Below are 15,809 nucleotides of genomic sequence, written 5' to 3'. Positions count from 1 at the left end.
AGGGGTTTGATCCAAACAATTAAGTAGCCAGAGTCTGCTAGTAATAGTTCTGGATTTGAATGTCCTCTTTTGCTTTGCAGAGAGGCAGCACGTGAATGTCGCAGAAAGAAGAAAGAATATGTCAAATGTCTTGAAAATCGTGTGGCTGTGCTTGAAAACCAAAACAAGACTCTCATTGAGGAGTTGAAAGCACTTAAAGACCTTTACTGCCACAAATCAGATTAATTTTGGATTCCCATTTTCACTTGTCCAGGTGGGATGAGAGACTGGTTCTGGCTATACCCAGAAAGACAAAGTAAACTTTTTATTTTCTAAACATTTCTTTTTTTCTATGCGCAAAACTGCCTGAAGCAACTACAGATTATACTTCGTCTGTGCTTTGCATCAAACTGTGAATGTTCAAATACTTGCCTCCACTCTTCCCCCTACAAGATTATTTTCATCGTCAAATAATCTCAGCGTGAAGAACAGGCTTCTTTCTCATCTCCCATCCTCTTCAAGGAGTTAAGATGGTCACTTGGGAAGTTACTGCGAGGGGGATCCTTTCGTAATGATGTCAAGAATTTGTGCTGAGCTCTTTCCATTGCCTTAGAGACAGAACTACCCCAGCCTCTTGACCCAGAGAGCTTTGGGCCACATACGTGAAGCATGCATGCTGCAATGAAGAAGCAGTGGTTGCCAAAGTGGTTTCTCATGCTTATTTTAAGCTATAAAAAATGTGTCTAGGTGGCATGCCAAATGAAAGGCACTTCACAGTCACATTCTGCGTGTGGAGCTAAAATACCTTTTTAAACTATCCCAGGAGGGGTTCTTATACATAATCTACATCACCAGTCCCTCCTGAGCTAGTGAAAACTCCATACCGCAGACACAAATGGATTGAAATAAGCTTCACTGTTCAGTTGTTGCTTCTTGAAGCGTATGTGTGCAAATGTGTTCAGCGTTCTGAAAGAGCAAAAAGAAAACATTGACCTCATACGTTACTGGTTGGCAAACAATATTTGAATGGGAAAGGAATCAGAATAAAAAAAGGTACAAGTGTGATGTTTAGTAAACAGTCACATAATAAGGCTAACACATGAAAGCACTGCCTGTTTATATGCAGAACAACTAAGCAGTTGAAGCATGGCCAACTCCACGTACATACTCCCTGACGACAGTATAGTTTGTCTCATGTCCTCTTAATCAATCATGTATTTCTATTTCCCTACCACTATCGTATGTAATGGAACTTATTGAATTTGATAGAAGCATTGTTCTGGTTTACTAATTATTTTTCAAATTTGGGAGATACTTTCCATGCGTAAATTAAACTGCAGTGTGGTAACTGCCAGGACAACCTCAAATATTGAAGAGGACCTCAGACACAAATATTCCAACTGGCTTCTGCTTCTCAGGGGACAATATTAATTATTTGAACTTGCCTGGGCTAAATTGATTCTTAATTTATTGAGAGGAATTCGTCATGCGGAAGGTCGGATTTATCAAGTTGTTTGTTTGTGTAAGTAGAACTACTTACCTGCCTCAGACTTTTGCAAGATCAAACTTCTTGTGTGTACTGAGGAAACACGTTTCTGGATTTACACTGTTAAAAAAATAGATCTTGTTAAAAACAATACTGTAATCAGCATTAGGACTTCCATTATGTGTCAAAAAGAATCACTCTCTGTTTCTTTCCTGGCCCCCTGGAGCCAGGATCTTCATATATTAACTTGAGTCATTTGATGGAGTAAGTTTACTGTGGGCCTCTGGTCCAACTTCTACATTTAGAGACGTATGGATAAGATTCCAGTCCATACTAATGCCTTGCCTAGCAAAGTGTTAGCTTATATTTTTTTCCCCATTCACTCTATCTGTTTTTAAGATAAATTTCAGAGTTGAATTTCTGAAAGGATATATAATCAGCGTGACACTGAAAGAACATTTGCAAGACTCTTGGCAGTTGAGTCTCAAACAACTAAGCAGTATTAAAAGTTGTACTTTTCTCATTTGAGAGGGCATTCAGTTTCCAAGAGACTTTTAAAGGAGCAGGGTTAAACTTGTAGCATTATTGTTAAATCTAGAGTTATCAATAATTTCAGATTATTTGTATTTCAAATAAGTGATCATGTGTATCAGATTTTGAAAGAATTCATTTTCAAATTAAGTTTTGAGGGGGTTTATAAATGGTCTATTTTTGTCTGCCATAGAAAACTGATTTTCATGTTTTTATTTAATGGAAGATGAATTTATTACTTTAGCAATACACATTTAAAGAAGACCCTAAATTCTCAGCCTCGCTTACCTAAAAATTGTCTGATTCTTAAAGCCAGAAAACACATCATTTGTGGCAGTTTACAGTTCTTCAGAACTAACAATAGAAACGTTGGCGAGGCAGGAATAGTTCTCATCAAATATGTAAGCTTATGATGGCTTAATTGAGCTACACAGAATGGTTCCTCCAGCTTTGAGAACTGTGTAAAAGGCCATGAGTGCCTGTGTTAAGGCTGTTTGTTTTGCAGAACCACCTGCATGCAAAAGCTCGAGGTTCTGTACTGAACCTCTGTGAGACTATCTGGGAGCTGGGGGATGCTCCTAGCTGTGGCCGTGGGCACTTGTGGGCAGTCTCAGCTCAGAGCCTTGCAGCTGCATGGACCAGGAGCCCACAGTTGGACCTGGATCTGCTGCTTCTGTTACATGGCTGAACCAAATCTGTGTGGCAGTGAGAGGAGAACTGCATTGCCCATCTGTCTGTGTGTGGTCTGTGAGTAGTCTATCGTGTCATTACTGAAGATGGCAGAAGCAACATTTCACTGAGAAAAAGAATGTTATTTTAAAGTACATAGGCATCTCCAAGAATCTTCATTTATGCTGCACTGAGGATTTAAGGACTTGAATTTCTTAAACAGAAATTTTAATGATAATAATGAAAAATGCATTAGGCAGAGTACAGGTCTGGCTAGGGTTACCTGTACATGCTTTACTATTAATAGTGACCCAAAAGAGAAAATAATACAATTTAGGCATTTGCTGATGTGTTACTTACCAAGCAGCGAGGTTGGGGTGATCAGCTTCTCTAAACTAAGGCCATTTGGAAACAGGACAGCAGTAGTACCGGCAGGGGGAAGGTTAGTTTTATATCTCACAGTTGTGAGTTTTCTTGAACTGATAGCCTGTTTTACCTGAGGAGAGGGTTAGAAAGGGCTAGATCCATTATGTTCATAATAAACAAGAATTGATTTGAAATATAATTTTTGTAATGTCATTATTTTGCAAAACTACAGCACCAGTCAGGCAGTTAAGATATTGTCAGAGGTGCTCTTTTAATTTAGATATTCTTGGAAAATACATATGTATAATATATGTACATATATATATATATACACACAGTATATAATCTACAGCTCTGAGAGCTTTTAAGTCAGGAATGCTGAGTATTATAGTATATGGAGGTCAGAAAAAATTTTTACTTCTGTGTGTGTCTGGGTGTGTGTGTGGGTGTGTGCGTGTGTGCGAAAGCCTCCCCCTGCCCAGTGCCGCTGGGCTGCATTATTCTAGCGCTTATTACTGATTTGTTTTGTGCTGTTTCTCAGTTATCCATTTTTGAGAATTGTATTTCATTTTTCATGGCTTTTGTGAGTTGGTTTGTTTTTATCTTCTTTTTTTTTTTGACAGAGATTTTTGAAATGATGTAAACAGTTGTTTTACAACAGCCACCGCCCCCCAGAATAACTCACTTTTGTGCTTTTTCTCTTTGGCAGCTATATATCAAAGGCAAAACAATTGGAATGGTTGTTGAGGTGTTGCTTTTTAAAGGAACCACTGGTAAGACTTCTGTTTTCGTCCTAGAGTAGCAGCAGTGCATTTGTATGTAAGCAGCAATTTCACCAGATCAGGTAGTTGCTGGCACCATTGCTTGTATCTGAAAGCACAATTGTAGCCTGTCACACTGTCAGGACTGTACAGACTCCTGTAGGTTCTGGCTCTCCTGTAGGTCATGTTTATGTTGCAGACCACTATCTTCCCTGGTACTTTACATTGATCAGAAAACCCGTGGGGCACTTGGAATCGTTAAGAGGCTCAGGAAAAAAAAAGTTAGATTAAATAAGGAAAACAGCCCTGATAGTTTCTGATCACAATTGTACTACAGTCTTGTTTTGGTTTTTAAATCTGGGCTTCCAGCTGCAAGTCATTATCTGAGCAAAAACTGGCCTCTGCCTTTTTATTATGTTAGACAGAGAGCCAGTGCTTTTTGTGAGCTAAAGACTGGTCTCTGCATCACAGCAAGTTCATTATCAGTGGTTGCAAATGCATGACAACTCATAGGGGATGTCATTGGTTTTCTAAGACCCTGTTTTTATTGTCATTTTTTACCCTGAAGGTGGTTAGTGATGTCACATTTGCCAATGATCTAACCAAAAGGTCATGTATTTATTTTTGTTACACGATATCCTTTGTAAATGTTTAATTAAAATGTGCACTTTTAAAATAAATAATAATAATAATAAAAAAGCATAGAAAAAAAGAAAAAAAAGAAAAATTGGGTTTGCTTAAGAAGCTCCCAGGCACAACTGCTGCAACCCCACTGCCTGCACACAATTCACTCCTCTCCCCACAGCAGCTGGCTCTTTCACCAGTGTAACTTGCTGATGAGCACCTGGCTTCCAGCAGGCACTGTTTCAAACTGGCAGGAGATGTGAGCGGGTGGTACTGAAGATGGCAAAGAATTAAGTGTGTGGTGCCACAGAGCAGTAGGTACAGGATGGATGCGTGAAAGGTGGAATAATACAAAAGATGGTAATAATACAAGAAGGATAGTGATAGACATCCAAAGGGTTATCTATAGGAAAAACTCACCAATATGGATGCCTTCAGTCTGGCTGGAAAATGCTGAGGCTGGTTATCCAATCTCCACAGAAGAGCAGTCACAAAGAGATGCTGCCTTAGTGGTGGTCAGCCCTTAAATGAGGTCTAGGAGAGGTGGAGTCAATCTCTATCCCTTCCGGGAGCACAACTGAATTACCTTCACCTGTGCTCCCACAGCTGACCGACACTTGCCTCAGCTGATTAATCAGAGGTTCAGGCTGTGATGACCAGTTTCTCATACAATGTGGCATTATTTTAGACAGTATAGAACTGGTTCAGTGATCCCAGGCGAGAAAGGGATAAGTCAGAAGGCAAGCCCAACTCTTTCTCAGCTTCTTTGTTCCCCTTCTCTTAATTTGAGATCTAGCTGTGCATTTTAAAAGCTGCATTCCAAGAAAATAAATCAAAACGCTTTATAATTCTTTGACACCGGGAATTAAAGGTATGCTGACAGTGTGTCAGCTTGCTTTAGAAGAAAAAAAGCACAACTAATTTTTGCAGAAATTATGAACATTTAGCTATAATCCTGAAATCTGTCACAGTGAGCAGGTTTTAAAAGCATACAGTACTTTCATGGTTCTAATGTACTGTGCCTGCGAACTCATTTCCCTGAGCTTTTGTGTTTGCTGTAAAAGACTGATTTTGCAGAAACCTGAACATATCGTGAAGCTCGGTCTGTGAGGAGCTGGGCTGATGACGAGAAATAGGATGCTGAAATCCTATCTGCTGTGGCAGGTTCGGTGTTGTGGATGGACACGGCTTAAGTCTGTGCATCTTTTAGGGATAAGGACCAGATCCAGGTGGTAAGGGGGGGTTACATTTTAAGTGTTTTGTCTTGGAATGTACTTTTTACATGTATTTAAGCTCTGTCCTGCAAAGTGACTTGCTCTGGCTACTTTGTGTAGCACAAATTGAGGACACTGTCTTGTTCTGGTGCTACAAGTGCAGTCCTTGGCTTGTGCTCCACAGTGGTGAGTCTAGGTCTCACTTTCACCAGCAAGGAGGAGGAACAGCCAGCCGTCCTCAGGAGCTGTGTGCTGACAGGGAAAGGGCCAGGGAGCAGCCGTAGTGATCCATGGTTAGTGCTCCTCTGTAAGCTGAGCCTTGGCTATACTCATTGCTCGGGAGCAGTCAGTTCACTGAGTCTCAGCCTCAACTCTATTTCTTTCTCTAAATTAGAGAATAACTGAGTTGAGAGCAAGGGGAAGGTAGGCCTTGAGCTGGTCAGTTGTCTGGAAATGGCCACCATTAAGAACTGAGGGTAAATGGATGCTTTCCACAGGCTGTGTTTTATCCAGGTGCCACTCCATTTTTATTTTTTATTTTTATTTTTTGTGCGTGTGTGTGTGTGTAATAACATTTATTTATATTAAAACATAAAGTTTAAAAATTCTGAACTGCGAGTGTGTATGAGACTTATTGCTGTGCTGCTGATATGGACTTCTATGGATGTGATGGGGAACAGGGCAAAAAGAGGTGCTAGTTGGCAGCCAGCCCCTCCACAGGCTTGTCCACAGATCGGTTGTTCGCTTCAAAAATGAGTTTCTGGTTGTCTGGATTTATAATTTAAAATTGTTTTGGAACAGTGTTTTCAGGGAAGCTTCCAGAGCAAGAGTTATTGTTCTCCCTTTGTAACGTATGCTGGAAAGAGCAACTTCACCTCATCTGCATTTCTGGTTCTTTACCCAAACCATGTCAGCACAGAACAGGGTATTTGAGCTCAACTCCCACGTACTTGTGGAAGTTAAAAGACTGAAAGAAAATCCATTGTTGGGGGGAAATAAATCCTTGTTTACCTTTCCCCAAAGACCTAAAAACATCCCTGTTGTGTTTTTGTTTTTGTTTTTTTTACTTTTTTTTTTTGTGCTTTATCTGTGTTTAAAAAAAAAAAGAAAAAAAAAAAAAGCTGTACTGGGTTATGCATTTTATTAACACTATGTACATATTAGCTGCTTTATGTTTCAGAATGGTAGTAATTGCTTTGTATATTAAAGTGATTCTTGTGAATTTGTGAATTATTGTCATAAAGACGTGCTTTTTCTTACTGTAACCTTTGTGGTATAAACTGTCATAACTCCCTTTTTACACAGACATTTATGTGCAGTCACATAAACATGCTTTAAAAAACTCTAACAAGTCTCTTTTTTGAGCAGGATGTTCCCTTTACACTGATTGAGAGGCAGAGCTAGATAGGAATATGGGAAAGGGTGCATTTTAAGCAGACAGTGGTATCCTTGTGACGCGCTGTAAGAATTTATGAGTTATTTTCCTAAACAGAACGCTTTTAAAATCTTAATTCATTTGAATGAATTAGAGGGTAAATCCTGAAAACAAAGTTTATCTTCCACTTCTGGTACTTGTCTTTAAACTTCCTTTCTTGTATCTGTTACGGTGGCACTTAGTTCTGTTGTTTGATAACATGTGAAAGATTTTTCTCCTTTCACAGTTTAAGTATACTTACTATCTTTCCCACTTGTAAGCATTTCTCCTAAGCCACATACTGCTGATTTTGAGAACAGAAAGGAAGGCAGCAAACATTGCAAAGATCACAAGTTGATCACGTAGTCTGCAAGGCTGGATCGAACCACTGGGACTAAAGCCAGAACAAATCCATCACTGATGCAATGCACCAAGGGAAAGAAGAAAGGTCGGTTCATTATGGGTGGGATTTTGTGGCTTTCACAACTAAGCATTTTCACAGCATTGTTCCTATACAAAATCTACACCTCTGCAATGAGGGGAATCCCAGGCAGGTTAGCTTGTAGGATAAAAATGCAGTGTGTCTTGAACTTCACACTGAAGGACTCAGGTAACACAGGTCCCTCTGCAGTCAGTACGTCATCCAGTAAACCTGATTCTTCCAGTGCTGAGGCACCTTGAAGCTGAATTTTGTACTCTGTCTTTATATTAATAAAGCAGCAGTTTTGCAATGACATTGCAGTTTGTTCCCTCGCAGAATGGCATGTTTCAGAGATGGCTGCAAAAATCACAGTATGTTCACGTCTAGCCAATCACTTCTTTGTGTCTTGGATCCTCCCACAAGGGTGAGTGGGTTTTTTTACTGTCAATAGTCTGTTTATGCACCACATCACTACTCTGGGACAACTGAACAAATAAGTCCTCCATCCAGTTGAGTTCACGTGATATTGCAAACCAGGAGTGATGCAGTGGAACCACCCAAAAGAGAATCTCACTGAATTTTTGAAGTATAGTTCAAAAACTATATTTTTTGAATATAGTTTTCCTATAGTTATCCACACAGTGGCAGAAAGTACCTGAGCAGAGTGTTAGCATAATTGCCACGCAGCTGCTGAAACATTAACATGCATCATCTCATTCTAGATCAGAGACTTGCCTGGGACCAATCAGACAGGACACCAGAGTCTGGTTTTGCCTCAGGCTTGCAGATGTCATTTGGAGAGCTGCTCTCAGTGCTTACCCAACTGGGCCATCGCTCCTGCCCTTCTGCCTTACACATCTGGTGTGATGCACTCCTGTGTCTAGAAGTAGCCAAGGCTGATCTTTTCTGCTGCGTGCCTGCTCTCAGAAAGGCTGTAAAATCATCTATAGGACAACACACACTGGAAGCTGCTAAACAATTAGAAAGCAATGCCAAAAATTCAAAACTTGACATAAAAGTAAGCCATGGAACAGAGATCCCTTTTTAAATATCATGCACATTGTTAAACTTTTAGGTTTAAATCTGTGTTGTGTAACCAGGCTTTTCAAGCAGGTTCCTACTATGGCAGCAGTGCAGCTGCAGCCTCTTGCCAGGTAGCAGACCTTCCCCAGGAGCCAAGTCACATGCTCAGGAAGGCACAAACTGCAGCACTCTGCTTTCTGCCAGCTCCAGCCCCGGGGGAGCCAAAACACAGTGACCACAGATGAGCTAAGAGAGAAGGAAGCACTAGCGGGGAGGAAAAGGAAGAGGAGTGGTGAGAACTGAAGTCCCATTCCAAACGTTACAGCCAGAAGCAGAATAGAGAGAGCATGTGATTTTCTTCCAGATGTTGCTCACCCAATTGGTAGGACAGAAAAGGCAATGTTTGGCACATTACAGCTCTTACCGTGTTCTGCTCTTAATTAAAGGTGCTGTCTTCCTTTCCTCAAAAGACTTTAACTCTAGTTTGATACTGCAAATTCCCAGTTAGTACTGTTTTAGTGACACCTTGTGGCTTCTAAGTACACCGTTGTAAGCAAGTGTATTACAAAGCATCCGCCCTCAGGTGGAGTTCAGAGCCAAGCAGAGAACTAAAGCTGAAAACAGACAACAGATTCTCCAGTGGCAAAATGCAAGGCCTTCGGGCCTCATTGGAGGGAGCTATAATGACATGTTATTTCCAAAATACAACCTGCATGTCACTTCTGGATCACAGACCCACAGCATCTTCTCATTAGGAAGTCTGATGGAAGCAGGTATGGCCTCTATACTTTCAAGTTAGATACAACCACTAAGTCAGCTTGCTTTGAAATGTTAATCCCCCTCCTGCCTCCCCAGCCCTGGTTCTTTGTTTCCCTGCTCCTCTTCAGTTCAGTAGTGGTAGTAATAGAACAGATTTATAGCATCTGCCTTTGTTGGGTTTGCCCTTTGAACGGCTTCTTTTACCACAGTGCTAAGAATGTACATCTGATGAGTTAGAACATTTTGAACTGAAGTCTTAGTTTACATTCCTTCCACTTTTCTAAAGTTGAAGAAGCGATAAAAGGGAAAAATCCCACTTAATCTAATCGCTGCTGTAAGTTTTCCATGAAAATTATGTGGGAAAATTCAGATTTTAAACAGCAAATCTTTACATTTTTCATGCATGAAGATTTTTGCAACATGAATCAACTACAACAATTATTCGATAAAAAGTTGGTGGAAGACCTTACACATTTCTTACTGGGGAATGAAGTGGAAAATCAATATGCAGAAGGTAGGCAGGAACCTTCCCTGCAGATTCTGACTGAGTGGAAAATGAAGCCAGTGAAATAACACAACCTCCATAATTATATGCCTAGGAACAAGTGTATTTAGTAGGAACAAGAGGAGGTTTGAAAAGGATCAGCAGTTTACTAACAAAGTATACAGTCAAAAGTCATCTTTGGGACTGTGCCTCTGTGCTTTGTAGATATGAACATCCTTACTGTAATCATAGTGGACCTCATTTACAGAGAAACGGCCTTTCAGCATCTTCAAGAAGTTGTTATCACGTTCATAGCGGATACGGCAGGAAAGAAGAATCACAGTTTGCTCTGAGCAAAGGTGCTCCAACGTCTGAAGCAGTTCCGCAAAAGTTTCTTCGAGATAAATGATGTCTGCCCCCAGGATGAAGTCAAATGCTCCCGGAAGGAAGTTGCCAAGGTCTTTTCCCCAAGTTAATTCCTTCACCACAGCCCTTGGATGTAGTTCAGAAGGTAAGTTCGCCCATACGTTCGACTCCAGGAATTCCAGCACTGGCTCCCTGTCTGTGATGGTTACATGAGCACCTAAGTGGTACAGGAATACGTCTCAGATTAGCACTTGATGTCCATAAATAAAACATCTGGAATACAAAGCTCCAAGGTAAGCAGTTCTATTAAACACTAATCATTGCTCAGATGCTTGATTAAAAACAAAAGAACCAAACAAGCAGAAAGCCCACCATCTACATGTGTCCCGTTCTTCATCAATCACTTAATAATATGTTCCACATGAAGATTAAATCAGGTTAAACAAATAGCTTTTCTGGAGCTTTTTCTCAATGCACAAGTGTAGTTACTTTCTGGTAGGTGACAACAACGTTAAAAATTAGAAGAGAAGCAGTTAAAGAAGCCAGACAAAATTTATGCCCATGTGATTCGGTATGACATTACCACATTCTGTCAGACTGCTTTGTTTTTAGTATTTTAGCAGGCACTTTCTACCGTCAGCACAGCCCTGAATTACAGTGATTATCTGTGACACTTAGCACAGATTTAACACGGTGCCCAGCCCCTGCCTCGGCCACAGACATATCTGAGGCAAATCCTTCCTCCAGACCTTGGTTTCCCTGTCTGCAAGATAGGCTAATGTGGCTTTGTGTGCTCTCTATCTGCAGCTTTATCTGTGCTGCACTTCAGAAGTGGAAGAGAACAAGCTCCTGCTCCCTGGGGGAGGAGATCTGCAGAGCTCAGTGTTGCAAAGCAGACTGCCATGGTAACAGCATCAGCCTAAGCAAGGTCCCGCCATGAAGTAAACTGTGGTGGCACTATCAGTACAGTAAATAACACAGCAGGCTCTATAGTCTGACAGGAGAGGAAGATGACTCAGGATATACGACAGTTCACATGTGTGGCTTTGGTATTAACTTCTGCATGCAGATGTAAAAATGACAGTTTTACTACAGCTGTAAACTGCTTTAGGCAAACAAAAAAAGCCATACCCAACAGCGCGGCCACTATTCCCAGCAATCCAGTTCCAGCTCCCAGCTCAATCACCGACCGATCCCTCAGATCGATGCCTCCCATCTCCAGATAAGCGGACAGGACGACAGCCTGACAGGGAGACAAGGTCAGTTACATGCACTTCGCTCACACTGAACCTCGGGCCCAGGTTGCCTCGCTGCCCTTGAGGCCTCTTAGGAAAGCGAACTTCCTTGAAGGGGCCCGGCCCGCACGTACCGCGTCCCACACCACGGCCGCCACGCCGCGCCGCTCCCAGTCCTGCCGGATGCGGACGGTGCGCCCCGCGAAGCGGAACGTGGCCGCGGGGCTGTGCAGGCCCTGCAGCGCCCGGCCTTCCTCGTACGGCACCAGCGCCATCGCGGCCCCGTCTGCGGAACAGCGGAATCGCGGCGGGGCGCAGCCGAGCCGGGCCGGGCCGCTCCCTCCCTCGCTCCGCCGGCGGCGCCGCTCAGGCCCTCCCGGCCGGGGCTCAGGAGAGGCGGGCGCGGCCTCACCATGCGGCGGCGGGGCTGGGCCTTCCAGCCTGAGCGTCACCGGGCTGGAAGCTGAGCTCAGCAGCGGTGGTGTGGTGCCCCTGCTCCCATTGCCTTGTTTGTGCGCGGGTTTCTCTTCACCTTTGGCTCCGTTTGATCTCTTGTTTGGCAAAACAACACAGCGCGCCTCTCCTTTGTCTGCCTCCCTATCCAGTGCCTTGAACACGCTCCAAAGCCTGCTAAAGGCCATGGGAGGGCCGGGCAGCCGTCCTGACTCCCCAGGGGCACTCGGCACTCCAACAACAGGACAGCAGTGCTAGCCGTGCTCCTCGTTCCCTGCATGGGTCACAGGACTAATGGCTGGGGAATGGGCCTGCGCCCATCTCTGGGGGCTGCACCGCTCAGCAGCTCTCCATGCCGGCCCTCAAACTCAGGGGGCACAACCAGCTCCAGAAGACAGCCCTGCTTTCCCACAGAAGAAAGTAAATGCAGTTACACGTGAAAGCTGTTGATTTCAACAGAGCGGCTTTAGATTCATTTACACCTTTGTGGAAGAGTGTTACAGGCTGCACAGGGGGAGCAGGAAACAAAACTTGTTTTTAGGGTTCTGCTACTGTAAGTGGAATGGAAACCAGAATTTCTCTTGTCCCAGACTGGTTCATACTTGTCTTACAGCAACTCAGACTTCTAAGCACGCCAGAGCAAGTGTGATGATTCAGCTTACTGTGGTTTTATGTCTAAAGCACTGGTTCCTTGCCACTACTCCTACTTGACAATAATGCAGCAAATAGTCTTTTCTCAGAAACATGTTTTTCTAAGTCAAATATCCCAGAGCATCTCAAGATCTCAGCAGGTTCTCTATGAGTCCTGCTCCTCTCCCCAGAACCATTTCCCTTTCTTCCCTGCTAATATTACTTTGGCACTGACTTCCACACGCATTAGACAGAAGAATTACTTCCCAGACCATAACTTGGTATTAAAAGGCAATTAAAGGGCCCTACATTTAACTTCTCTCTACAAATCTGCTTTCCAAGTTACAATACTCAACTGTTATAATGGCAGAGTAAGAGATGTGCTTTTTTCCCCACCTTTCCTGACAGTAAAGTGGCAAGGAAAATGCAACAACAAAGAATTCTGTGCGTAGGACAGTTGTCCAGAACTGAAGTGCTCTTTCTCCTGGCAGGGTGAGAGCCCAGCACAGCAGTGAAGTTGGAAGAAATGTAACTTGGTTCCACCTTTAAGTGCTGCAGAAGGCAAAATGGACGTCTGAGCTGCAGATAAACTTGCAAAGTGGGAAGCAGCTCATTGTAAGGTGAGTGAATTAAAGCAAAAAGAAACACTGCTTTGAATCCATTCTCATTTCACTCAACTACTTGATAGAACAAAGGCGCAGTGTGTCCCACTGTAAGTCCTACCCCCTCTGATGGCATTAGGTTTTGTAGGGTAACTTAAAGTGTTTCAGAGCAGTGGTCTTCTAAATGTTCAGAAAATCAAAGAATCAAGTAGATGTGATGGAAATGAGAGCAAATTCATTTAAGACCATACTGATACACATCCCTTACAGAAACCTCCTCTGCTAAATGTTTTAAATCCTTCCTTTGAAATGAATTTCTAGCGATGGTTCTGCAGACACTGCACATACCAAATGGACCTTGGAGACAAGCACAACGTGGGGAAAATACCTCATCCATCTCACGTCTCTGGTTGCCACGGCAAAGACAGGTATAAATAGAAACAATCTGATATACTTCTTAAAAACTCTGTATCTGGGAACACGCATTGTTGGTAACCCTCTGACAGCAACTCCTTATCCTAAATGGCTGCAGTGACTATTGGCCTAGAGACTTCTGGTCCTATGTGTTTAATGGCTTCCTGTCTAAATAAAAATCAGCTACTTCTGCTTGTCCTTCCACTGCAACATGAAAACGATCTTTGAAGGAACATCTGTTTTTTGCTAAAAAACTTCCACCAACCAACCAAACACCAGCTAACACCAGGAATGGAGGGGGACCTGCACAGGAAAGAAGGCTTTCTACCCAGCTACCAGCAGCAGCAGCCATTCAAGTCACTAGCAGTGAAGTGACGAGCAGTTTGTACATGCACATGTTCACTGGTAGCTTCTGGACTCATCACACAAGAGAGAGATATGGGGCACTGAATTGCTTTCTGTTAAACAAAAGAGGAATAAGCCAGAGATTAATTCTGCTCATCACAGCTTGAAGTTACAGAATAAAGCCTGATTGGTCTGGACCATCTTTGAAACCAACAGGATGAATTTAAAGTGAAAACATATGAAACTAACAGGTTATTTGCTGACATTATAACTTGCTGGTTCTGCAAGAAGTGTTAAATAAGAAAATAATGTATGGCATATGGCATGCATAAAGTAAGAAAGTAGGAGACAGTACAAGAATGGTGGTATAATAGATAGCCAAAGGTTATCTAAAGGAGAAACTCACCAATTCTGAGGCCTTCAGTCTAGATGGAAAATGCTGAGACTGGTCACCCAAACTCCACAAAGGTGCAAGCACCAAAAAAAGATGCTGTTGTGGTGGTCAGCCCTTAAATGAAGTCTAGGAGAGGATTACCCTCACCTGTGCTCCCACAGCTGACCCAACACTTGCCTCAGCTGGTTAATCAGAGGTTCAGGCTGTGATTACCAATTTCCTATACAGCATGAGCTACTGTGTCATTTTCTTTATACAAACACAGTTACATTAAGCGATGGAAGTAATGAAAAAAGTCATGAAGATGCATAATTTCAGAAGTGCAGGGTCTGAAATGCAGGAAGTTTTGGTGCCTTTGAGGAGCTATTACAGAGCTATTGCATTCACTCCATAAATGTCACATCTTGATCAGCTGTCAGACATAACCACCACGCTTATTACAATATCTTGTTACAGAAGAATCACATCACTTTTAGTGCAGTTACGTGACTGATCTCTCAAAGGCCACGCAGTCCTGAAAGCTGGCATTATTCTGGAATTTGGATTAGCCAACAAAAAGCAAAATGAGCCAGCTCTTCTCCCCATAAGCAACAATGGCACTTTGGTTGCTGGAAACCTCCAGCTCTTGCTAATGCACTTTGCAGATCCGACCTACATCCTCACTCACAGTGGTGTGCCAACAGCTGGGCACTGGGCCATGCTGCCCCTCTGATGGGGAGTGGATGGTGCTGTGCTGCAGGGCTGTGGGTCACACTGTGGGTGCTGCTGCCCTCCCACAGCTCTCCATGAGCAGGGTGCCTGGCTGGGGGCTGCAGAGCACCTGGCTCAGGTGTCTGCCTGTGGGACGCTGCTGTGCTGGGAAATGTGCTGCAAAAACACCCTGTGGTGGAAACTGAATGTAGATCCAGAGGGTTAATTTTAAGCGCTCACATCTCTGATGTGTTGTGTAGGTGCAGAATTATGTAATTGGAGGGAAAATTACTGTGCAGGCTGTGCACTGTATTAATGTACAGCTAGTTAACAACAACTAAGGGCAGTGTGAAAACAGCTGTGTAGGCAGGCAGACAGCAGCTCGAGCATGCAGGTAGATTCATCAGGTTCCCCTTTCTAACCAAGTAGAAACCAAGAAAAATGGTTTTTGTTGGTTTATTTATTTATTTATTTGAGATGGTATTGGGGATTTTCTCCGCTCTTTAGAAACAAATCCCTTCAGACAAAGGAGAAGAAGCACCAGGCAGTGTAGGCAATTTCTGTGCGTAGGCAATTTCTGGTGCCTCAGATCTCACAAGAGGGGCTCAGATCTCTCAAGAGGGGCTCAGATCTCACAAGAGGGGCTCCCCAGGGCCTCTGGATTGCTGCAGACTCACAGGTACAGGTGGGATCAGTGACACCAGTGCTGCAGTCTGTGTGCTGCGAGGCACAGCTCCCAGCCCTGCTGGCACTGCTCACCGCAAGCCAACAGCACAGGAGGTGATCTGAAAACTGAGAACATTTAGGGCTACTAAACCTCACCCTGTCACCCTGTGCGTTCTGAACAACCCCGCTGGTTTCTTCTTACTCACGTCCTAGCAGAAGCATTGGATCTGTTTCCCTAAGTACTGTTTTGTTTCAGTTTTTCCCTTAAATGGCCACAGCCTGG

At 43.1% G+C, this 15,809-nt stretch overlaps 2 protein-coding genes and 1 long non-coding RNA gene across 7 annotated transcripts in view; 2 read left to right on the top strand and 1 right to left on the bottom strand.

Moving 5' to 3' along the window:
- Nucleotides 1-6,860, top strand: part of CREB1 (cAMP responsive element binding protein 1) — a 33,191-nt gene extending 26,331 nt beyond the window's left edge. For 3 of the 4 annotated variants that reach the window (XM_015868198.2, XM_015868199.2, XM_015868197.2), the window contains one exon: nt 81-6,852. In XM_015868198.2, coding sequence (XP_015723684.1) covers nt 81-225 — 145 coding nt within the window. In that variant the 3' untranslated portion in view covers nt 226-6,852. Of the gene's footprint in view, nt 1-80 lie in introns of all 4 variants that reach the window. The other variant, XR_001556423.1, reaches the window with a different exon arrangement.
- METTL21A (methyltransferase like 21A) lies at nt 6,155-12,065 on the bottom strand. Of its 2 annotated transcripts, none has more exons than XM_015868202.2 (3): nt 11,865-12,065; nt 11,229-11,340; nt 6,155-10,314 (listed from the first exon to the last, which is right to left on the bottom strand). In XM_015868202.2, exons 1-3 carry the CDS (start codon nt 12,063-12,065, stop codon nt 9,917-9,919), a joined length of 711 nt encoding a protein of 236 aa, XP_015723688.2. In that variant the 3' UTR covers nt 6,155-9,916. The 2 variants fall into 2 exon arrangements, with proteins under 2 accessions (XP_015723688.2, XP_015723689.1); XM_015868203.2 differs by lacking the exon at nt 11,865-12,065 and adding an exon at nt 11,467-11,719.
- Nucleotides 11,227-14,085, top strand: LOC107316553. Its single transcript, XR_001556424.2, has 3 exons — nt 11,227-11,356; nt 12,907-13,035; nt 13,339-14,085. It is a non-coding gene; the product is annotated as an uncharacterized LOC107316553 (long non-coding RNA).
- Nucleotides 14,086-15,809: the final 1,724 nt, after the last annotated feature.

Source organism: Coturnix japonica, chromosome 7 (assembly GCF_001577835.2).
Source record: "Coturnix japonica isolate 7356 chromosome 7, Coturnix japonica 2.1, whole genome shotgun sequence".
NCBI classification, from domain to species: Eukaryota; Metazoa; Chordata; class Aves; order Galliformes; family Phasianidae; genus Coturnix; species Coturnix japonica.
This window is presented reverse-complemented; position numbering and strand designations above follow the sequence as displayed.